The sequence below is a fragment of the Procambarus clarkii genome, chromosome 32 (genome assembly GCF_040958095.1).
Source record: "Procambarus clarkii isolate CNS0578487 chromosome 32, FALCON_Pclarkii_2.0, whole genome shotgun sequence".
Lineage (NCBI taxonomy): Eukaryota > Metazoa > Arthropoda > Malacostraca > Decapoda > Cambaridae > Procambarus > Procambarus clarkii.
Genome location: NC_091181.1, coordinates 43,755,004 through 43,778,994, shown reverse-complemented (window position 1 = coordinate 43,778,994; position 23,991 = coordinate 43,755,004). Strand labels below are relative to the sequence as shown.

The 23,991-nt window shown below is 45.1% G+C and overlaps 1 protein-coding gene across 1 annotated transcript in view; it reads right to left on the bottom strand.

Moving 5' to 3' along the window:
• The window catches only part of LOC123759495 (uncharacterized), a 430,513-nt gene extending 407,439 nt beyond the window's left edge, over positions 1–23,074 (bottom strand). The window contains exon 1 of the mRNA XM_069334770.1: positions 22,721–23,074. Coding sequence (XP_069190871.1) covers positions 22,721–22,796 — 76 coding nt within the window. The 5' untranslated portion in view covers positions 22,797–23,074. The remainder of the gene's footprint in view (positions 1–22,720) is intronic.
• Positions 23,075–23,991: the final 917 nt, after the last annotated feature.

Here is a 23,991-nt window from a genome sequence, read left to right as displayed (position 1 = left end):
CTAGTTGTGTTTACTAGTTGTGTTTTTACGGGGGTTGAGCTTTGCTCTTTCGGCCCGCCTCTCAACTGTCAATCAACTGTTTACTAACTACTTTTTTTTTTTTTTTTTTTTTTTTTCTCCACACCACACACACACACACACACACACCCCAGGAAGCAGCCCGTGACAGCTGACTAACTCCCAGGTACCTATTTACTGCTAGGTAACAGGGGCATTCAGGGTGAAAGAAACTTTGCCCATTTGTTTCTGCCTCGTGCGGGAATCGAACCCGCGCCACAGAATTACGAATCCTGCGCGCTATCCACCAGGCTACGAGGCCCCTGGATGTGTGTGTGTGTGTGTGTGTGTGTGTGTGTGTGTGTGTGTGTGTGTGTGTGTGTGTGACCTGCCTTTCGACCATCATTGGTTCATTGCAGTGATTCTTTCCAATAGGGTTTCTTATCATATTTACATGTAAAGTCGTGTATCGAATTAACTTCGCCAACTTTCTCATCTAGTCCACTCCACTAATTTTCGACTCAGACTGGAAAAGTTATTTTTGACATCCCTGTCACTCATCTGTGTTTCCAGTTTCCAATTATGTCTTCTTGTTCAAATGTTTTTTTTTTAATTAGCACATTGCTCCTATAACAACTCCTATACCAACTCCTATACCAGTCCCCCCCCCTTTAGTATCGTGTACGTCGTTATCATGTCTGCCGTATTCCTTCTTTCCTCCAGTATAGTGAGGTCCAGTTCCCTCAGCCTTTCTTCGTAGCTTAGGAACAAGCCAGTTGCATATTTTTCGACTTCGTCTAGTTTTCTTATGTTCTTCATAAGGCAGGGGTTCCATGCTGGGGCAGCATACTCAACAGGTCTCAAAAAAGATGTATACAGCGCTTGGAAGGGATCTTTGTCCAAGTTTCTGAAGTGAGTAATTATCAAAAGAAGGCACCAAACCGGGAAGGCTATGTAGCCCAGGATTCTGAAGGATAACCGAACGTTTGCCAGTATGGCGTATGCTGCACTCGTTATCCTGCTGACGTGTAGCTCTGGTGTTAGATCTCCAGATATGTCCATTCTAAGCCTTTCTCTTTATCAGCAGTTCGAAATTGCCTTCCCTTCATACTGTACAGCATTTGAGGCATCCTTGCTACAATTCCTATCCTCATTACTTTGCCTTTGTCAGGGTTAAAGTCTAGTAGCCATTTCTCAGATCATCTCCGGAGATTGTCTGGGTTATATTCTAATGCACTGCAGTCCTTCTCAGTTCTGATTATAATAATAATAATAATAATAATAATTTTATTTAGGTAAGGTACATACATAAAGAGATTTTACAAAGTTTGTTGGCTTTATAGATAGAGCTAGTACATACAATCCCTAAAGCCACTATTACGCAAAGCGTTTCGGGCAGGCAATGATTCGCCTCATTAGTTTAGTGTCGTCAGCAAACGTTGATCAGAATGAGCTTACTTCTTCTGTTTGATTGTTAACGTATATTAGGAAGAGGATGGGCCCTATTAGTAACCCTTGAGGTACTCCACTCGTTACCTTTCCCGACCACTTGGGCAGGACGGTAGAGCGATGGCCTCACATCATGCTGATTTTTGTTCAAATGATTGAGCACCCTTCCTTTTCCCCCGTCCCATCCCAAATCCTTATCCATGGTCCCTTCCAAGTGCTATATTAGTGGTAATGGCTTGGTGCAATCTCCTGATAGTTCTCTCTCTTCCCTTCCCTTCCCTTCACCTCCACTCGCTACGCCTCTCCAGTCTGATAGCTCTTCTCTTTCTATGACTCTTAGACAGTTCACCCGCCTACTTTGTTATCGTTTGTATAGTCGCTTGTGAGGCACAGTCTGCCCAGCGCCATCTCTCTTGTTTGATTTTAATCAACTTTATCGTGGAGCGTTTTGTAAAAAGTTAGTCAAGCATGGCTTTCCTTCCCTGAATCCATGTTGATGCTTGGGAACAAAATTTATATATCTGAAATGTTCTACGAGCTATCTTTTAAACAGTCTCTCTAATAGCTTACAGGGAATACTTGTTAGCGATACTGGTCATTGGTTCAGTTTCTCATAGTCTTCTATTCCTCTAAATAGGTTTTACATTTGCCACTTTCCAGATGTCTGGCAGTTCCCCAGTGAAGATTGTTGCCGGGGTACACACAATGCTGCAGCTGCCTCTTTTAGGACCTACGGTGAGATCCTGTCAGGGTCTGCGGCTTTATCCCATCGCCTCTAAATGTTTTTTCCCAAACTTGGGCTGGACGGTAGAGCAACAGTCTCGCTTCATGTAGGTCGGCGTTCAATCCCCGATCGTTCAAGTGTTAGAGCACCCCGACCGTCAAGTGGTAGAGCACCATTCCTTTTCCCCCTGTCCCATCCCAAATACTTATTCTGACCCCTTCCAAGTGCTATATATAGTCGTAACGGCTTGGCACTTTCTCTTGATACTTCCCTTCTTTGCTTCCTCTGTCAGTACTTCTATTTCGTCTATCTTCTGGTGTCGCCGGTTCCAGTACAAGTCGTAGATCTACGGACCGTTCTGGATCTATCTCAAAACCTTCCTGGATACTGTTGTTGTTGTTGTTGAGTTTTTCGCGCATTTCCTTATCATTCTTTGTGTAGCCTGGTCACGCCTTCATATCCTGACAGCTTCCCCGTCATGTGGCTGTATAGTAATTTAGGCTGATCCTTGGCCTTGAATGCCATATCATTCTCACACTGCTGGCAGACCTTGAGTCAAAATAACGTGACTGAAGATACGGTCCAGGGAGGACCGAAACGTCGTCGTTTCTCCATTTTCAGTCGTATGGTTTGGTCCTCGTACTGCTTCTTGGCTGCTGCCTGAACTCCTGTGTATGAAATCCTCTCTTTTGTATCAACTGATGTACAGATTCCTGAGCTTCTCGAGCTCTATCATACCTAACCTTGTGGTTACCTTGAGGTGCTTCCGGGGCTTAGCGTCCCCGCGGCCCGGTCGTCGACTAGGCCTCCTGGTTACTGAACTGGTCAACCAGGCTGTAGGACGCGGCTGCTCACAGCCTGACGTATGAATCACAGCCTGGTTGATCATGTACTCTTTGGAGGCGCTTATCCAGTTCTCTCTTGAACACCGTGAGGGGTCGGCCAGTTATGCCCCTTATGTGTAGTGGAAGCGTGTTGAACAGTCTCGGGCCTCTGATGTTGATAGAGTTCTCTCTCAGAGTACCTGTTGCACCTCTGCTCTTCAACGGGGGTATTCTGCACATCCTGCCATGCCTTCTGGTCTCATGTGGTGTTATTTATGTGTGCAGGTTTGGGACCAGCCCCTCTCTATTATTTTCAACGTGTAAATTATTATGTATCTCTCCCGCCTGCGCTCAAGGGAATAGAGATTTGGGCTCTTTAGTCGGTCCCAATAGTTTAGATGTTTTACTGAGTGGATTCTAGCAGTATAGGATTTCTGCACGCTCTCCAGGTCAGCAATTTCTCCAGCTTTGAAAGGGGCTGTCATTGTGCAGCAGTACTCCACTCTAGAGAGCACAAACGTTTTGAAAAGTATCATCATCGGTATAGCATCTCTAGTGTGAAAATTTCTTGTTATCCAACCTGTCATTTTTCTTGCAGTTGTGACGGCTACTTTATTGTGTTCTTGAAAGGTAAGGTCTTCCGACATGAGTACACCCAGATCCTTTACATTGCCTTTTCGTTCTGTTATGACTTTTGAAAGACTGACTTTTGTACGTGGTTTCCGTTATTATATTTAATTTTCCGTAGCACATGAGCTGGAACTTATCTTCGTTAAACACCATATTATTTTCAATTGCCCATAGAAAGACGTGATTTACATCTGATCGAAGGTTTGCCGTATCCTTTATGTTGCCTACTCTCATGAAGATCGTAGTGTCATCTGCAAGTACGTCTATGTCCGATATGAGGACGAGAAAAAGTACTGGAGCAAGCACAGTACCCTGAGGGACTGAGCTCTTCACGGTTGATGGACCGGATTTTATTTTGTTTACTATTACACATTGGGTTCTGTTGGTCAGGAAATTGTAGATCCATCTGCCTATTTTTTCCGATAATTCCTTTTGAACGCATTTTATGTGCAATAACACCATGGTCACATTTGTCAAAGGCTTTGGCGAAATCGGTGTAAATTACATCATCGTTTTGTTTGTCTTCTATGGCATCTAATGCCATGTCATAGTGGTCCAGCAACTGTGACAGGCAAGAGCGCCCTGTTCTGAAACCATGTTGCCCGGGGTTATGGAGATGCTGTGATTCCATGTATTTTATGATCTTACTTCTTAGCACAGCACTCTCTCAAAGATTTTTATGATGTGCGATGTTAGTGCTATCGGTCTGTAATTTTCTCTCTCTGCCTTATTTCCTCCTCTATGGAGTGGTGCTATCTCTGCTGTTTTTAGTATGTCAAGGATAACGCCAGTATCTAGGCTTTGTCTCCAAAGAATGTGAAGGTCCTGCGATAGTGTTTTTCTTACAGTTCTTGATGAATATGCAGTTCCAAGAATCAGGGCCTGGTGCAGAGTGCATAGGCATACTGTTTATGGCTTCTTCAAAATCCAGTGGGGATAGGGTGACATCTGATATATGATTTGATGCTGGTATAATATCCATGACACCATATCCATGATATCCATATCCGTGATCATATTTAAATTTGAAACTGTGTATGGGGTCAGCCTCCACCACATCACCTCCGAGTGCAATTCATTTACTAACTACTCTGACACTTAAAAAGTTCTTTGTAATGCCTTTGTTGTTCATTTGGGCACTTAGTCTCCACCTGTGTCCACTTGTGCGTGTACCACCCGTGTTAATTAATCCTTCATTTTCTACCCTGTCAATTCCCTTGAGAATTTTGTATGTGGAGATCATGTCTCCCCGAGCTCTACTGCTTTTCAGCGACGTGAGGTGCAGTTCACGCAGCCTTTCCTCATAACTCATGCCTCTTAGTTCTGGGACTAGCCTAGTGGCATACCTCTGAACTTTTTCCAGCTTCGTTTTGTACTTGACAAGATACGGGCTCCATGCTGGGGCCGCATACTCCAGGATTGGTCTTACATATGTGGCATACAAGGTTCTGAAGGAATCCTTTCACAGGTTCCTGAAGGAAATTCTGATGTTAGCCAGCCTCGCACAGGCCGCTGATGTTATTCTTTTGATGTGGGCTTCAGGATACAGGTTTGGTGTGATATCAACTCCTAGATCTTTCTCTCTGTCCGTTTCGTGAAGGACTTCATCTCCCATTCGGTATCTAGTGTCTGTCCTATATTCTCCTCCTAGTTTCATTACCTTACATTTACTTGGGTTGAACTTTAATAGCCGTTTGTTGGACCACCCCTTCAGTTTGTCTAGGTCATCTTGTAGCCTCATACTATCTTCCTCTGTCTTGGTCCTCCTCATAATTTTTGCATCATCAGCAAACATTGGGAGAAACGAGTCAATTCCCTCTTGGAGATCATTTACGTATATCAGAAACAGTATAGGTCCAAGGACTAATCCCTGTGAGACTCCACTATTGACTCCTCACCACTCTGAGACCTCACTCGTCACATTGACTCGCTGTATCCTGTTGCTTAGGTTCTCCTTTATCCAGTGGAGTACCTCCCTTTTCACTCCCGCCTGCATCTCCAGTTTGTGCACTAGTCTCTTATGTGATACTGTGTCAAAGGCTTTCTGGCAGTCCAAAAATATGCAATCTGCCCATCCCTCTCTCCCTTGCCTCTCTCTCTTTGTTGCCTGGTCATAGAACTCAATTAAACCTGTTAGGCATGATTTGCCATCTCTGAACCCATGCTGATGTTGTTACAAAGTTCTTTCGGTCCAGATGTTCTACAAGCTTTTTTCGCTCAATGTTCTCATCATCTTGCATGGAATGCAAGTTAGGGACACTGGCCTGTAGAGTTGTGCCTCCTGTCTATCACCCTTCTTGTATATTGGGACTATATTGGCCGTTTTCCAAATGTTTGGCAGTTCACCTGATGCAGCCTATAGCAGCTGTCTAACTCCCAGGTACCTATTTACTGCTAGGTAACAGGGGCATTAGGGTGAAAGAATCTCTACCCATCTGTTTCTGCCGGCGTCCGGGATCGAACCTTGACCCTGGTATAACGAATCCCAAGCGCTGTCCATTCAGCCCGTGTGTGTGTATGTGTGTGTGTGTGTGTGTGTGTGTGTGTGTGTGTGTGTGTGTGTGTGTGTGTGTGTGTGTGTGTGTGTGTAAATCTTCAGCTCCTTGGCACTGCCATTAGATGTTGTTCATCTGTTGCAATGATAGGCGATCTTCCCTGTTCAATATTATACTTCATCATACTTTATCATACTCTACCATACTGTACCTTATCATACTCAGTCAGACTTTGCCTTATCACATTCCATCATACTGAGCCTTATCATACTCAATCATGCTGCGACATCATACTCAAGCATCTTGTGCCTTATCGTACTCGATTTTTCTGTGCGTATTATATACAGATCTTTGAACGTTATCTTTTCCAGACGACTGTAATTGTATGGACTTTGCTGCTTGTACAATTTGTATGTGTACGGCGATGTTATGTTGCTGATGTGAGAGAGAGAGAGAGAGAGAGAGAGAGAGAGAGAGAGAGAGAGAGAGAGAGAGAGAGAGAGAGAGAGAGAGAGAGAGATAGAGAGAGAGAGAGAGAAAGAGAGAGAGAGAGAGAGAGAGAGAGAGAGAGAGAGAGAGAGAGAGAGAGAGAGAGAAAGAGAGAGAGAGAGTAAATAACGAATACATCGAAAAGAGAAAAAGTGGGAATATTTGTGTAAAAATATACCTATAATTCCTGTAATATCCTGTCCTATCACCCCATGAGAGTTTGTTCAGTTGCTGCAGACGGCTGTTTCTCTTTGTTCAGTCCCCGACCGTGGAAGTGGTTGGGCACTAGCCCGTCCCCCCCCCTAAATGTCCCAACCCCAATCCTTATCCTGACCCCCTTCCAAATGCTATATAGTGGTGATTGCTTGGACCTCATGCCCATCATTGATAGTTCCCTTCCCCTGCTGGTCCCTGACAGAGCATAATGTAAACAAAGAAATGTTCTCACATATGGAAAATATATTTGTGTATTTAAATATCACATAAAAGAAGGAGAGTTAAATCAAACCAAAGATATATTGATCAGAAAGAAAAACATTGAAGTTTTTTCTTCTTTCTCTCTGGAGTCAGGAGGATGGTCTGAAGGCAGGATATATTTGATCAGTCTTTCAGACCACCTTTCGGTATCTGCACTTGCAACTCTGAATGGAAATTTGCTCGAAATGGTTCTCAATTCTGAAGGACAAGAAACTTTTGCCCGCACGCTTCTGTTGCATCTTTGTCCAATAACTCCATAACGTTATTTCACATTAATATTGAATTTAGTAGCTTTAAGGTTTAAGGATTTGGGTTTATGAGTTTATTTTCTTAATTTATTTAAAATTTGATTTCGGTATTATTGGCCAGGTCGGGGAGGACAGGTCAGGAAGGACAGGTCGGGGAGGACAGGTCAGGAAGGACAGGTCGGGGAGGACAGGTCGGGGAGGACAGGTCAGGAAGGACAGGTCGGGGAGGACAGGTCAGGAAGGACAGGTCGGGGAGGACAGGTCGGGGAGGACAGGTCAGGAAGGACAGGTCGGGGAGGACAGGTCAGGAAGGACAGGTCGGGGAGGACAGGTCGGGGAGGACAGGTCAGGGAGAACAGGTCAGGGAGAACAGGTCGGGGAGGACAGGTCGGGGAGGACAGGTCGGGGAGGACAGGTCGGGGAGGACAGGTCGGGGAGGACAGGTCGGGGAGCACAGGTCAGGGAGAACAGGTCGGGGAGGACAGGTCGGGGAGGACAGGTCAGGGAGGACAGGTCGGGGAGGACAGGTCGGGGAGGACAGGTCAGGGAGGACAGGTCGGGGAGGACAGGTCAGGGAGGACAGGTCGGGGAGGACAGGTCGGGGAGGACAGGTCAGGAAGGACAGGTCGGGGAGGACAGGTCAGGAAGGACAGGTCGGGGAGGACAGGTCAGGAAGGACAGGTCGGGGAGGACAGGTCGGGGAGGACAGGTCAGGAAGGACAGGTCGGGGAGGACAGGTCAGGAAGGACAGGTCGGGGAGGACAGGTCGGGGAGGACAGGTCAGGGAGAACAGGTCAGGGAGAACAGGTCGGGGAGGACAGGTCGGGGAGGACAGGTCGGGGAGGACAGGTCGGGGAGGACAGGTCGGGGAGCACAGGTCAGGGAGAACAGGTCGGGGAGGACAGGTCGGGGAGGACAGGTCAGGGAGGACAGGTCGGGGAGGACAGGTCGGGGAGGACAGGTCAGGGAGGACAGGTCGGGGAGGACAGGTCAGGGAGGACAGGTCGGGGAGGACAGGTCGGGGAGGACAGGTCGGGGAGGACAGGTCAGGGATGACAGGTCGGGGAGGACAGGTCGGGGAGGACAGGTCGGGGAGAACAGGTCAGGGATGACAGGTCGGGGAGGACAGGTCAGGGAGGACAGGTCGGGGAGGACAGGTCGGGGAGGACAGGTCGGGGAGGACAGGTCGGGGAGAACAGGTCAGGGATGACAGGTCGGGGAGGACAGGTCGGGGAGGACAGGTCGGGGAGGACAGGTCGGGGAGGACAGGTCAGGGATGACAGGTCGGGGAGGACAGGTCGGGGAGGACAGGTCGGGGAGAACAGGTCAGGGATGACAGGTCGGGGAGGACAGGTCAGGGAGAACAGGTCGGGGAGGACAGGTCGGGGAGGACAGGTCGGGGAGGACAGGTCGGGGAGGACAGGTCGGGGAGGACAGGTCAGGGAGGACAGGTCAGGGAGGACAGGTCAGGGAGGACAGGTCGGGGAGGACAGGTCGGGGAGGACAGGTCAGGGAGGACAGGTCAGGGAGGACAGGTCAGGGATGACAGGTCGGGGAGGACAGGTCAGGGAGGACAGGTCGGGGAGGACAGGTCAGGGAGGACAGGTCGGGGAGGACAGGTCGGGGAGGACAGGTCAGGGATGACAGGTCGGGGAGGACAGGTCGGGGAGGACAGGTCGGGGAGGACAAGTCGGGGAGGACAGGTCGGGGAGGACAGGTCAAATCGTCAGTTTGCCAGTTAACTTGTCGGTCAATAGTTAGTGGTGAAGTGGAAGCAAATGGTCCTCACTTGCAGACTGTAGTTGGTCACATTGTGTGTGTACTCACCTATTTGTACTCACCTATTTGTACTCACCTATTTGTGCTTGCGGGGGTTGAGCTTTGGCTCTTTGGTCCCGCCTCTCAACCGTCAATCAACAGGTGTACAGATTCCTGAGCCTACTGGGCTCTATCATATCTACATTTGAAACTGTGTATGGAGTCAGCCTCCACCACATCACTGCCTAGTGCATTCCATCCGTTAACTACTCTGACAATGAAAAAGTTCCTTCTAATGTCTCTGTGGTTCATGTGGGTACTCAGTTTCCACCTGTGTCCCCTAGTTCGCGTCCCACCAGTGTTGAATAGTTTATCCTTGTTTACCCGGTCGATTCCTCTGAGGATTTTGTAGGTTGTGATCATGTCTCCCCTTACTTTTCTGTCTTCCAGTGTCGTAAGGTGCATTTCCCGCAGCCTTTCCTCGTAACTCATGCCTCTTAGTTCTGGGACTAGTCTAGTGGCATACCTTTGGACTTTTTGCAGCTTCGTCTTGTGCTTGACAAGATACGGGCTCCATGCTGGGGCCGCATACTCCAGGATTGGTCTTACATATGTGGTGTACAAGATTCTGAATGATTCCTTACACAGGTTCCTGAACGCTGTTCTGATATTAGCCAGCCTCGCATATGCCGCAGACGTTATTCTTTTTATGTGGGCTTCAGGAGACAGGTTTGGTGTGATATCAACTCCTATGTGTGTGTGTGTGTGTGTGTGTGTGTGTGTGTGTGTGTGTGTGTGTGTGTGTGTGTGTGTGTGTATCTCTCTCTCTCTCTCTCTCTCTCTCTCTCTCTCTCTCTCTCTCTCTCTCTCTCTCTCTCTCTCTCTCTCTCTCTCTCTCTCTCTCTCTCTCTCTCTCTCTCTCTCTCTCTCTCTCTCTCTCTCTCTCTCTCTCTCTCTCTCTCTCTCTCTCTCTCTCTCTCTCTCTCTCTCTCTCTCTCTCTCTCTCTCTCTCTCTCTCTCTCTCTCTCTCTCTCTCTCTCTCTCTCTCTCTCTCTTCTCTCTCTCTCTCTCTCTCTCTCTCTCTCTCTCTCTCTCTCTCTCTCTCTCTCTCTCTCTCTCTCTCTCTCTCTCTCTCTCTCTCTCTCTCTCTCTCTCTCTCTCTCTCTCTCTCTCTCTCTCTCTCTCTCTCTCTCTCTCTCTCTCTCTCTCTCTCTCTCTCTCTCTCTCTCTCTCTCTCTCTCTCTCTCTCTCTCTCTCTCTCTCTCTCTCTCTCTCTCTCTCTCTCTCTCTCTCTCTCTCTCTCTCTCTCTCTCTCTCTCTCTCTCTCTCTCTCTCTCTCTCTCTCTCTCTCTCTCTCTCTCTCTCTCTCTCTCTCTCTCTCTCTCTCTCTCTCTCTCTCTCTCTCTCTCTCTCTCTCTCTCTCTCTCTCTCTCTCTCTCTCTCTCTCTCTCTCCTTCCTACAAACACACACTATAAACAGCGCGGAGTCCTCACCACTCTCCCGGCCTCCAAATTATGTAGCTTGGCTCATGGTAAATTCACTCCTGCCGTGAGATACCATCATGCTCTGCAATGTTAATTCCATCCTCTGGCAAATGTGTTAAGGTTCATTGCATCAGAGGAGCCACCGCCAGCGGGATCAGAGCCGGGCCCCCGTTCGAGTCCCTAGACCCAACCTCACTACAAGACTGGTGAGGTTACTGCTGGTAGTGGTTCATGTTTATGCAGCCATGTTTACTACGGGGGCGCCTGTGGGTTACCCATGTACACACTTTCCTCTCCTTCACCACCTTCCTAACCTCTCGTCATTCAAGTGTTGGCTGCCCCGGTATACTCAATGTTTGGGTCTACCCCATAGCCTGAATGTTAGTATCTCTCTCTCTCTCTCTCTCTCTCTCTCTCTCTCTCTCTCTCTCTCTCTCTCTCTCTCTCTCTCTCTCCTCTCTCTCTCTCTCTCTCTCTCTCTCTCTCTCTCTCTCTCTCTCTCTCTCTCTCTCTCTCTCTCTGTCTGTCTGTCTCTCTCTCTCTCTCTCTCTCTCTCTCTCTCTCTCTCTCTCTCTCTCTCTCTCTCTCTCTCTCTCTCTCTCTCTCTCCTCTCTCTCTGCCACGGTCCTGGCCAGTGGGGTGAGGGGGATGTCATGGGTCTCCACCATGGGTGTGGAGGTCATGGGTCTCCACCATGAGTGTGGGGGTCATGGGTCTCCACCATGGATGTGGAGGTCATGGGTCTCCACCATGAGCGTGGGGGTCATGGGTCTCCACCATGGGTGTGGAGGTCATGGGTCTCCACCATGGGTGTGGGGGTCATGGGTCTCCACCATGGGTGTGGAGGTCATGGCTCTCCACCATGGGTGTGGGGGGGTCATGGGTCTCCACCATGGGTATGGGGTGGTCATGGGTCTCCACCATGGGTGTGGGAAGGTCATGGGTCTCCACCATGGGTGTGGAGGTCATGGGTCTCCACCATGGGTGTAGAGGTCATGGGCCTCCACCATGGGTGTGGGGGTCATGGGTCTCCACCATGGGTGTGGAGGTCATGGGTCTCCACCATGGGTGTGAGGATCATGGGTCTCCACCATGGGTGTGGGGGAGGGGTCATGGGTCTCCACCATGGGTGTGGGGGGGTCATGGGTCTCCACCATGGGTGTGGGAAGGTCATGGGTCTCCACCATGGGTGTGGAGGTCATGGGTCTCCACCATGGGTGTAGAGGTCATGGGTCTCCACCATGGGTGTGGGGGTCATGGGTCTCCACCATGGGTGTGGAGGTCATGGGTCTCCACCATGGGTGTGAGGATCATGGGTCTCCACCATGGGTGTGGGGGAGGGGTCATGGATCTCCATCATGGGTGTGGGGGAGTCATGGGTCTCCACCATTGGTGTTGGGGGGTCATGGGTCTCCACCATGGGTGTGGGGGGGGTCATGGGTCTCCTCCATGGGTGTGGGGGGGGGTCATGGGTCTCCACCATGGGTGTGGGGGTCATGGGTCTTCACCACGCTGGCAAAATATGATGAGTTGACTATGAATGGTGATTTTCCCAAGATCAGAGCATAATGTTTTAGGGCAGTGCAAGAAAAGGCATTTATTATGAACTAATCGTTTGCATAATGTGGAGCCGTAAGAGAGAGCTGGTAGCCAGGGTCAATATCATCATGGGGATCTATATGAGAACCGTACTATGCTACACTCATGTGAATAGTGTTGTCCCAGACCAGGCCATTTTGGGCATGAACCCCCTAGCAATCACAATGCAAAGTTGGATTAGGCTAGCCCCAAGCTTCTGGTTTCCAACCACGTAGAGAGAGACTGATTAAAACGCTTAATCTCTCTCCTCTATCTCTCTCACCGTCTTCTCCTCTCCTTCCTTCCCTTCCAATTTTCTCTGAGCAATACACGCATCATCATCGTCGCCGTTGTCAATAAAAAAAAATGTCTCCTCCTGCTCCTGTAAGCTCAAGAGGCCCGTGGTTGAGGCAGACAGAGGGATACACCCAGGGAGCAGGGAAGTAACCAGCAGCTTCACCATTCACTCACAAAAGAGCTCGATTAGCGGAGAAAATTGCCTGAGGGAGTTGCTAGTCGGTGCTGTTGAATGGCTCTGAGCCTCGCTGGGGGGGCAAGCCACGTCCCAGACTCCCTTATCTGGGCTTAGGCTACTTCCACCTAGCCTCCTACCAAGACTTTAGGACTTTGGGGCTCTTTTAAGGTTTAATAAATGGGGGGGGGCTTGATTTTATTAATTTTTTAATTATTTTTTTTTTGTAGGATAATGAGATTGATGATCCAGAGTTTAATAATAAGAGAGGGAATTCATATATGTTATTTATATGATATGAAATTTTAAGTTTTGTCAGCTTTTATATAGCTTCCATGTTTAAGTTTCTATTCAGAAAATTTTAGGAATCCTGAAGATTTTGTTTATAATAAGACGCTCAACGACTTCTCAGAAGGTAAATTAATTCATTTATGAGACTAATTTGACTATGAATTTGATAACGCACACTTCTGACAGTTTCAATCTTTAATTGAAACTGACTGTTTCAGTTTTGAACAGCTCTAAAGATTTTATACATGTTAAAGTTGATGTTTTTTTTTTTAATATCTCTACACAGATTTTTTACGACCTTTATATATACAGTATAGCAAAAAATATATAAACTATATTTTTTGTATGGAGCGTGTTTCATCGCGTATTAGTGCGGTTATTTATTTAATAGTTAAAAAAGTAAGGTTTTGTAAAAGATCTTTACAGTTTATTGCTTAAAGTCGGCCAATATTTAAAGAAATATTAATGAACCGAGAACAATTGATGTTTAGGACTTTCTCTACATTTTTTATTTTTGCAAAGAAAAGAATTTAAATTTACAGAAGCCTGACATTTTTGGAGATACATTTCTATTAGAAAATTAAAACAATGCTGCTTAAAACTGTATTTCCACTAGAGAGTTGCGCCTGCATGATTGCCGGACGTTGTAATGGCATTCCATCCACTTGGAGTGGTCGGTACAGTGACGGTCCGTGCTTCTTGCTGGTTGGAGTTCGATTCCCCATGGACGGAGGGGGGGGTTGATCATGGATTTTCACTCCGTCCACGTATCCCAGCTCTCATCCTGTCTTCCCCAACCACTTGGGCTGGACGGTAGAGCGACGGTCTCGCTTCACGCAGGTCGGTGTTCAATCCCCGACCGTCCAAGGGGTTGGAGACCATTTCTCTCCCCCCGTCCCATCCTAAATCCTTATTCTGACCCCTTCTAAGCGCTATATAGTCGTAATGGCTTGTCGCTTTCCCTTTATAATTCACTTCCCTCTTATCCTGTCCTCAAAACCATTCAGTATGCATTATAGTCATACATGCTGTATACTCATACACGCTGAATACTCATATACACTATATACTCATACACGCTGAATACTCATATACACTGTATACTCAAACATGCTGTATACTCATACATGTTGTATATTCATACATGCTTTTTTTTTGCAGGGATATTCCTGCGCGGGCCCTAAGCCTCTGGCTGGCCCACTAAGTGTTGCTTGTTTCTGTTTTACTTAGGCGGAGTATGAGTATTTATGACTCGTATGGTCGCTTCAGTAAGATTTTGTCCCATGTGTTTAACAACTTCTGCTCTGTTGAATCTAAGTTGAAATCTTAATGTGGTTGTAACTGTGCACTGTGTTAGATAATGTTCCAGTGGTCTGTTATGGTTGTACCTGTGCACTGTGTTAGATAATGTTCCAGTGGTCTGATGTGGTTGTAACTGTGCACTGTGTTAGATAATGTTCCAGTGGTCTGATGTGGTTGTAACTGTGCATTGTGTTAGATAATGTTCCAGTGGTCTGATGTGGTTGTAACTGTGCACTGTGTTAGATAATGTTTCAGTAGTCTGTTATGGTTGTAACTGTGCACTGTGTTAGATAATGTTCCAGTGGTCTGTTATGGTTGTACCTGTGCACTGTGTTAGATAATGTTCCAGTGGTCTGATGTGGTTGTAACTGTGCACTGTGTTAGATAATGTTCCAGTGGTCTGATGTGGTTGTAACTGTGCACTGTGTTAGATAATGTTCCAGTGGTCTGATGTGGTTGTAACTGTGCATTGTGTTAGATAATGTTCCAGTGGTCTGATGTGGTTGTAACTGTGCACTGTGTTAGATAATGCTTCAGTAGTCTGTTATGGTTGTAACTGTGCACTGTGTTAGATAATGTTTCAGTAGTCTGTTATGGTTGTAACTGTGCACTGTGTTAGATAATGTTCCAGAGGTCTGTTGTGTTTGTAACTGTGCACTGTGTTAGATAATGTTCCAGTGGTCTGTCGGGCATTTCTCCACAGTGCTGACATTTCCTCTCATCTTCCGGAACCTGTAAGCCTATTTCCCATGCACATGGGTATCCAAGCCTGATGCGATGTAAGTTACAAACTGCACAGTTGTAAGTTGTAAGTTGTAACTGTGTAAGTGTACTTCTGTTGTTTCCTGGTTGATGAGGGTTCTGGGAGTTTTTCTACTCCCCAAGCCCGGCGCGAGGGAGTCTTGACTTGTGAGAGTTTGGTCTACCAGGCTGTTGCTTGGAGCGGCCCGTAGGCCCGCATACCCACCACAGCCCGGTTAGTCCGGCACTCCTAGAAGGAAACAATCTATTTTCCTCTTGAAGATGTCCACGGTTGTTCCTGTAATATTTCTGATGCTTCGCTGGTAGGACGTTGAACAACCGTGGACCTCTGATGTTTATACAGTGTTCTCTGATTGTGCCTATGGCACCTCTGCTCTTCACTGGTTCTATTCTGCATTTTCTTCTATATCGTTCACTCCAGTACGTTATTATTTTAATGTGCAGATTTTGTACTTGGCTCTCCAGTATCGTCCAGGTGTATATTATTTGGTATCTCTCTCGTCTCCTTTCTAGTGAGTACATTTGGAGAGCTTTGAGACGATCCTAATAATTTAGGTGCTTTATCTCGTCTATGCGTGCCGTATATGTTCTCTGTATTGTCTCTATTTCAGCAATCTCTCATGTTCTGCAGGGGGAAGTGAGTACTGAGCAGTACTCAAGACGGGACATCAGTGACTTGAAGAGTACAACCATTGTGATGGGATCTCTGGACTTGAAGGTTCTCGTAATCTATCCTATCATTTTTCTGGCTGACGCAATATTTGCTTGGTTATGCTCCCTAAACGTTAGGTCGTCGGACATCATTATTCCCAAATCCTTGACATGCTGGTTTCCTACTATGGGCAAATTCGATTGTGTTTTGTACCCTGCATTATGTTTAAGATACTCATTATTGCCGTATCTGAGTACCTGGAATTTGTCACCGTCAAACATCATGTTATTTTCTGCTGCCCAATCGAAAACTTTGTTAATATCTGTTTGTAGTTTATCAATGTCTTCAGCAGAGGTAATTTTCATGCTGATTTTTGTATCATCTGCAAAGGATGACACGAAGCTGTGACTTGTGTTTTTGTCTATATCTGATATGAGAATAAGGAACAGCAGCGGTGTAAGGACTGTACCTTGAGGTACAGAGCTTTTAACTGCGCTCGGACTCGATTTTACTTGATTGACTGTTACTCTTTGTGCTCTGTTCGACAGGAAATTGAGTATCCAGCGTCCTACTTTACCAGTTATACCCATTGACCTCATTTTGTGTGTAATCACTCCATGGTCACATTTGTCGAATGACTTTGCAAAATCTGTGTATACGACATCTGCATTATGTTTTTCCTCTAATGCCTCAGTGATTTTGTCATAGTGGTCAAGTAGCTGTGAGAGGCAAGATCTTCCTGCTCTAAATCCATGTTGGCCTGGATTGTAGAGGTCATTGGTTTTCATGAATCTAGTGACCTGACTCCTGATCACTCTCTCAAATACTTTTATTATGTGGGACGTTAGTGCAACTGGTCTATAATTCTTTGTCAATGCTTTGCTACCACCCTTGTGTAGAGGGGCAATGTCTGCTGCTTTAAGCGCATCTGGTATCTCCCCCGAGTCCAAGCTATTCCTCCACACTATACTGAGTGCCTGTGCTACTGGCACTTTGCATTTCTTCATAAATATTGAATTCCATGAGTCTGGACCCGGGGCTTCAGTGCATGGGCATATTGTCAGTTTCTCTTTCACAATCTACCACACTCGTGTTGATATCAGTTATATTTACAGGTATTTGAGTATCATTCATAAAGAAAATGTCCGAATCTTCCACTTTCATGCTGAGTATCGGAGTGCTAAACATGTCCTCATACTGCTTGTTTAGGATTTCACTAATTTCTTTGTCATCCTCCGTGTATGAACCTTCACTAATACGAATAGGTCCAATACTGGTAGTGGTTTTAGCTTTTGATTTAGCATATGTGAAGAAATATTTTGGGTTTTTCTTTATTTCTTGAATTGCTTTCTGTTCTAGTTGCCATTCTTCAGTCTGATAAGAATGCTTCAGTCTCTGTTCGATTTCTTCAATCTCCCTGTTTAAATTATTTCTTCTTTGTATGGAGAGTCGTGTCTGCTTAAGCATTTCTGTTAATTTCTTCCTCCTTTTGTAATGTCGTCTGCGTTCTCTTTCTACATTGGACCTCTTTCTGGCTTTCCTCAAAGGAACATGTTTCAGACAGACCTTCATATGCTTCAGAAGTCAGTTTTTCTATTCCTTGTGTAGGATTTTTATTTCTTAGAACATTTTCCCATTGAATGTTTGTAAGTTCCCTGTTTATTTTCTCCCAGTCTATCCTCTTATTATTAAAATTTAATTTATTGAATAGCCCTTCTCGCTTGTTGTTTCTCCTGGGCCTACCCCGCCAAACACACACCGAAACTACGACGTTGGTACAACATTCGAACAAGTTTTAACACCTCCTAACCAATTATAACAACCAATATAGCAAGTTGTAACAACGTTCTAATACGTCATAAACACGTTAAGCCAAGATGTAACAACATTATTACAAGTTGTAACAAGCGGAAAATAGAGACAGTTTCGGTTTGTGTTTCCAGGGACTACCGTTATTAATGTTAGTTTGCACTTCAATGAGCTTGTGGTCCGAGTACGTAGTGTCTGAGACAGTAATGTCTCTGATTAGCTCCTCATTGTTCGTGAATATCAGGTCCAGCGTGTTTTCGTTCCTAGTTGGTTCTTTAATCTGCTGACTGAGCGAGAATTTGTCACAGAATCTCAGTAGTTCTCTGACCTGTGGTTGGTTATTTCCAGGTTGATTTCCTGCTATAATGTTATTGTTTACTATTCTCCATTTTAAACTGGGTAGATTGAAGTCTCCAAGGAAGATGATATCTGGTACTGGGTTTGCTAGGTTATCAAGGATATTCTCTTTTTTGTGGATCTGTTCAGTGAATTCCTCAACTGTTGCATCTGGCGGTTTGTATATTAAAATAATAAGTAGATTCATATTTTCTACCTTGATTCAAAGTACCTCTACCACCTCATTGGACGAGTTCAGGAGCTCTGTGCATGCCAGCTCCTCTTTAATATACAGACCTACTCCTCCACTTGACCTAATTAATCTGTGACATCTATATAGATTCTAATTCGGAATCCAGATTTCACTATCCATGTGGTCTTTTGTGTGGGTTTCTGTAAATGCACCAAATATTGAGTTCGATTCTATTAGGAGGCCATTTATGAACTTAACTTTATTTCTTGGTTTTGGTTTCAAGCCTTGTATGTTTGCAAATATGAATGATTTCCCAGACTGCGCGTCACTTCTGGTGGGCTTTGGTAGTTCTTCCCCCCACTCTACCCAGGTCCAGGGTGTGTTGTTTTGGAAGTGATTCGTCCAGTTTTCGTAGTAGTGACGGGTGTTGTGTGGTGTAGTACCTGTGTACTTGTTGATAATTTGTATTCCAGTCTTGTGGGTATCTCCCTTCCCCTCTGTAATCCTGTAGTGGTTCCATCTGACTGTTCCTCTCTCTCATATTTTCTACTCTGTTTCTGCCTTCCTCTAAAAAAAATGTAAAAAATTGTTCTACTGCTCCCTTCATCAAACTAAGTGGTTCGTAGTTGGTTGAATTCTTGTACCAACCCGCAGATCCTGATGTTGCAACTGCTGTGTTGTGGTCACTGTACATCTTTTGCATTGCTCTGTTTCTAATTACTTTCATAATCTGTGATAGACTCTGGGGTATGTAAATGTCTACATTTCTTCTCTTAGTTGCAAGTTTTGCAGCTTCGTCTGCAATGTCATTTCCTATTGTGGGAACCGACCTGTGAGATTTATATTTATTTAATTTATATGAATTTATATTTACGTTAATTTATATACTTCGATAGCAATTTGTATAATGATAAGTGGACTGTATTTCTGCAATAATCTCATAATCTCACAAATCGATCCTCTACACATTAGGGGGGTTTATATTATTTATATATATGCAGCCAATCAAACTACAGTATTAGACTACATACATTGAAGAGGTTCCTTATCTTTTTTGTACAGCAGGTATAACCAGGATGTAGACACCACATTTTCCCTCTTTGAGGTAGCTTCCATCACCCTGGTAACTGATGTACAAAGCATGCTTCCTCGTCTTGACCTGTCAAAAGGGCGCGAGCTGTAAAGCCAGATACCTATATATGACAAGCTATATCAGAGAAAACACTGTACATGGAACCTTAAAGACCTGGCTTAATTACCTTTAGTTTGAGGCTACCACGTGCTCTAACCGGGTCACCCTATATAATGACATTAATGGCCACAAATGAAAGATACATGGGTTTCGGAAAGAACACTTAACTTGAATTTGTTGACAGCGTGTTGAAGATGGTACACCTTTGGTTTCCATAACACTACGTCCAAGTAAAATTAACAGGAGCCGAATTTGCTCCACGCGTCTCGGAGGTGACAATAACAATGGCTGCCCTCCTTCCCCACTGACGCCTGGCCTACATTGTCCAGATGTCAATAAGTGATAGAAGGGTCACATTTACTCTACTTTAATATTGATACTTAAGTTAATTTATATGAGATGTTTTTATAATGGTAAAGTCCAAAGACTAATGTATTTAAGAATAATTCCCACCATAATAGGTGGTGAATATAATAGTATGTGGTGATGATATCCCGTTTTCTTTAGACGGTAATTCCACTACAAGTTACGTTTTCTATGGGTAACTTGTTTATACAATACAGCTATTATCTGTATGATATTAAATGGTGTCGGATTTTCCGACACCTATTAATTCCACATGACTTGGCACCCAGTTGATAAGTACCCGACGGCCTTGTCGTTTGAGTGTTTGCAATAATGATATGACATTTGTGATCAGATGGATGTTATCACGTATGTGTTCTTGTTGCAAGGTTTCAATGGCGGTTCTCGAATCTGTATGTATGATAACATGTTGTCGGTGTTCAGCAAGAGCATGTTCCAAAGCCTTTTGAATAGCTAGCATCTCTGTTAAGTCGAGCACCCTTTTGAGTCTCTCCAACTCGTACATGCTGTATACTCATACACGCCGTATACTCATACATGCTGTATACTCATACATGATGTATACTCATACATGCTGTATACTCATGCATGCTGTATGCTCATACATGTTGTATACTCATACATGTTGTATACTCATACATGTTGTATACTCATACATGCTGTATACTCATACATGCTGTATACTCATACATGTTGTATACACATACATGCTGTATACTCATACATGCTGTATACTCATACATGTTGTATACTCATACACGCTGTTTACTCATACACGCTGTATACTCATACACGCTGTATACTCATACACGCTGTATACTCATATATGTTGTATACTTATATACGCTGTATACACATATATGCTGTATACTCATACATGCCGTATACTCATACACGCTGTATACTCATACATGCTGTACACTCATACACGCTGTATAAACATACATACTGTATACTCATACATGCTTTATACCCATACATGCCGTATACTCATACATGCTGTATACTCATACACGCTGTATACACATATATGTGTATACTCATATATACTGTATACTCATACATGTTGTATACTCGTATACTCATACATACTGTATACTCGTATACTCATACATGCCATATACTCATACACGCTGTAAACTCATACATGCTGTATACTCATGCAGGCTGAATACTCATACACGCTGTATGCACATACATGTTGTAAACTCATACACGCTGTATACACATATATGTGTATACTCATATATACTGTATACTCATACATGATGTATACTCATACATGTTGTATACTCGTATACTCATACATACTGTATACTCGTATACTCATACATACTGTATACTCGTATACTCATACATACTGTATACTCGTATACTCATACATACTGTATACTCGTATACTCATACATACTGAATACTCATACATGCTGTATACTCATACATGTTGTATACTCATACATGTTGTATACTCATACATACTGTATACTCATACACGCTGTATAAACATACATACTGTATACTCATACATGTTGTATACTCATACACGCTGTATAAACATACATACTGTATACTCATACATGTTGTATACTCATACACGCTGTATAAACATACATACTGTATACTCATACATGCCGTATACTCATACACGCTGTATACACATACATACTGTATACTCATACATGTTGTATACTCATACACGCTGTATACTCATACATGCTGTATACTCATACATGATGTATACTCATACATGCTGTATACTCATGCATGCTGTATACTCATACACGCTGTATACTCATACATGCTGTATACTCATACATGATGTATACTCATACATGCTGTATACTCATACATGCTGTATACTCATGCATGATGTATACTCATACACACTGTATACTCATACACGCTGTATACTCATACACGCTGTATACTCATACACGCTGTATACTCATACACGCTGTATACTCATACACGCTGTATACTCATACACGCTGTATACTCATACACGCTGTATACTCATACACGCTGTATACTCATACACGCTGTATACTCATACACGCTGTATACTCATACACGCTGTATACTCATACACGCTGTATACTCATACACGCTGTATACTCATACACGCTGTATACTCATACATGCTGTATACTCATACACGCTGTATACTCATACACGCTGTATACTCATACTGGGTTAGTGTTGTTTCGTCACTTCCTTACGAGGTGACAGTTGAGGACAAGAAGGACAGCCAGCGCACCTTCCCTCCTACGGCCAACGTAATTTCACCCTTCAAGCATCTGGCCGACGACCTATTTTCCAACTGAAATTTCTTGAGGCCGACGACTTATTTGTTATTGCAAGAATAATCGCAAAAACACGTGAATTAGTTTTAATTTAAAACTTAATTTAATTTAAAAGAATTAATTGTAAACACAACGACCGTCGCGGGAAAAGATGGCGACACTCTTATTGTTTCCTATCTTAAATTTATACGATGATCATATTAAGCCAAGACGTTTAGGCTCAGGAAAGACCTGGGTAAATACTGGCTTTTGGAAACAGTTGGTCATATACGGAACACATTACCGGGTCACATAACAGACGTGGGATCCCTGGGTTGTTTCAATCGTAGGATAGACATGTAAATGAATGACTTTGGGGGGGGATATAAATAGGAAGGGTGCCTCGTATAGGCCTAATGGCCTTCTGCGGGTTTCCTTATTCGTATTAGTTTCGCAATGCTGGGGACGAGAAGCTCTCTCTCTCTCTCTGTCTCTCTCTCCCTCTCTCTCTGTCTCTCTCCTCTCTCTCTGTCTCTCTCTCTCTCTCTCTCTCTCTCTCTCTCTCTCTCTCTCTCTCTCTCTCTCCCTCTCTCCCTCTCTCCCTCTCTCCCTCTCTCTCTGTCTCTCTCTCTCTCTCTCTCTCTCTCTCTCTCTGTCTCTGTCTCTGTCTCTGTCTCTGTCTCTCTCTCTCTCTCTCTCTCTCTCTCTCTCTCTCTCTCTCTCTCTCTCTCTCTCTCTCTGTCTCTCTCTGTCTCTCTCTGTCTCTCTCTCTCTCTCTCTCTCTCTCTCTCTCTCTCTCTCTCTCTCTCTCTCTCTCTCTCTCTCTCTCTCTCTCTCTCTGTCTCTCTCTGTCTCTGTCTCTCTCTCTCTCTCTCCCTCCCCCCCCCATAAAGCCTGGTGGCCACTTACTGTTGAGCAGTGCCAGTAAACAATGGAGGAGCAGCAGTGATGTCCTCGTGGCGGCCATGTTGCCAGCTGCGGACATTTTGATGATGTCAGTACATGCTGGGTGACGTCACAGACTCGCTCGTCCAATAACAGACGACCCGCGAGATTAGTGGGTACAGGAGTGACGTCACAATCACCAGCGATTGGCTGCCCGTGCAGGGGAGTAGAGAGCACATGCAGTGACGTCACGGCAACACTAACCCCTCATTGGCTGGCCTTGAGGAGATACATGCCATGCAGTGACGTCACGGCAATGCTAACACCTTATTTGCCAAATTTTCAATTAGGCTTCGCCGCGGCGTCACAGTTATGATTCTAGAAGTTCCCGAATTCTGCTGGAGAGAAGAAATAGAAAATTTTAGCCATTTCAGAACAACTAGGAAATGGGGAAAAACAATTTAAAACATAATCCACGAGTAATTGTTTCAGTCGTCGATTATTTCTGTTTATTTCATATATGTTATGTAACTATTACAGCCTGTCAACATGTTATATTGGAATGCAAATGTTTACATAAAGGGGAAAACATGTTATATACTTCTGATTATAAACTGAGAAGCCTCAAATATGCAAATGTTCAGTTACGACAATAGACTACATGGTCGAGTTCTGTTCCTATATATGTCTGAAGTTTACACTGGACCCACAGGTGTTACTGGACCCACAGGTGTCACTGGAACCACAGGTGTCACAGCACCCACAGGTGTCACTGGACCCACAGGTGTTACTGGACCCACAGGTGTCACTGGACCCACAGGTGTCACTGGACCCACAGGTGTCACTGGGCCCACAGGTGTCTCAGGACCCACAGGTGTCACTGGGCCCACAGGTGTCACTGGACCCACAGGTGTCACAGGACCCATAGGTGTCACTGGGCCCACAGGTGTCACTGGACCCACAGGTGTCACTGGACCCACAGGTGTCACAGGACCCACAGGTGTCACTGGACCCACAGGTGTCACAGGACCCACAGGTGTCACTTGACCCACAGGTGTCACAGCACCCACAGGTGTCACAGCACCCACAGGTGTCACTGGACCCACAGGTGTCACTGGACCCACAGGTGTCACTGGACCCACAGGTGTCACTGGACCCACAGGTGTCACAGGACCCACAGGTGTCACTGGACCCACAGGTGTCACCGGAACCACAGGTGTCACTGGACCCACAGGTGTCACTGGACCCACAGGTGTCACAGCACCCACAGGTGTCACTGGACCCACAGGTGTCAC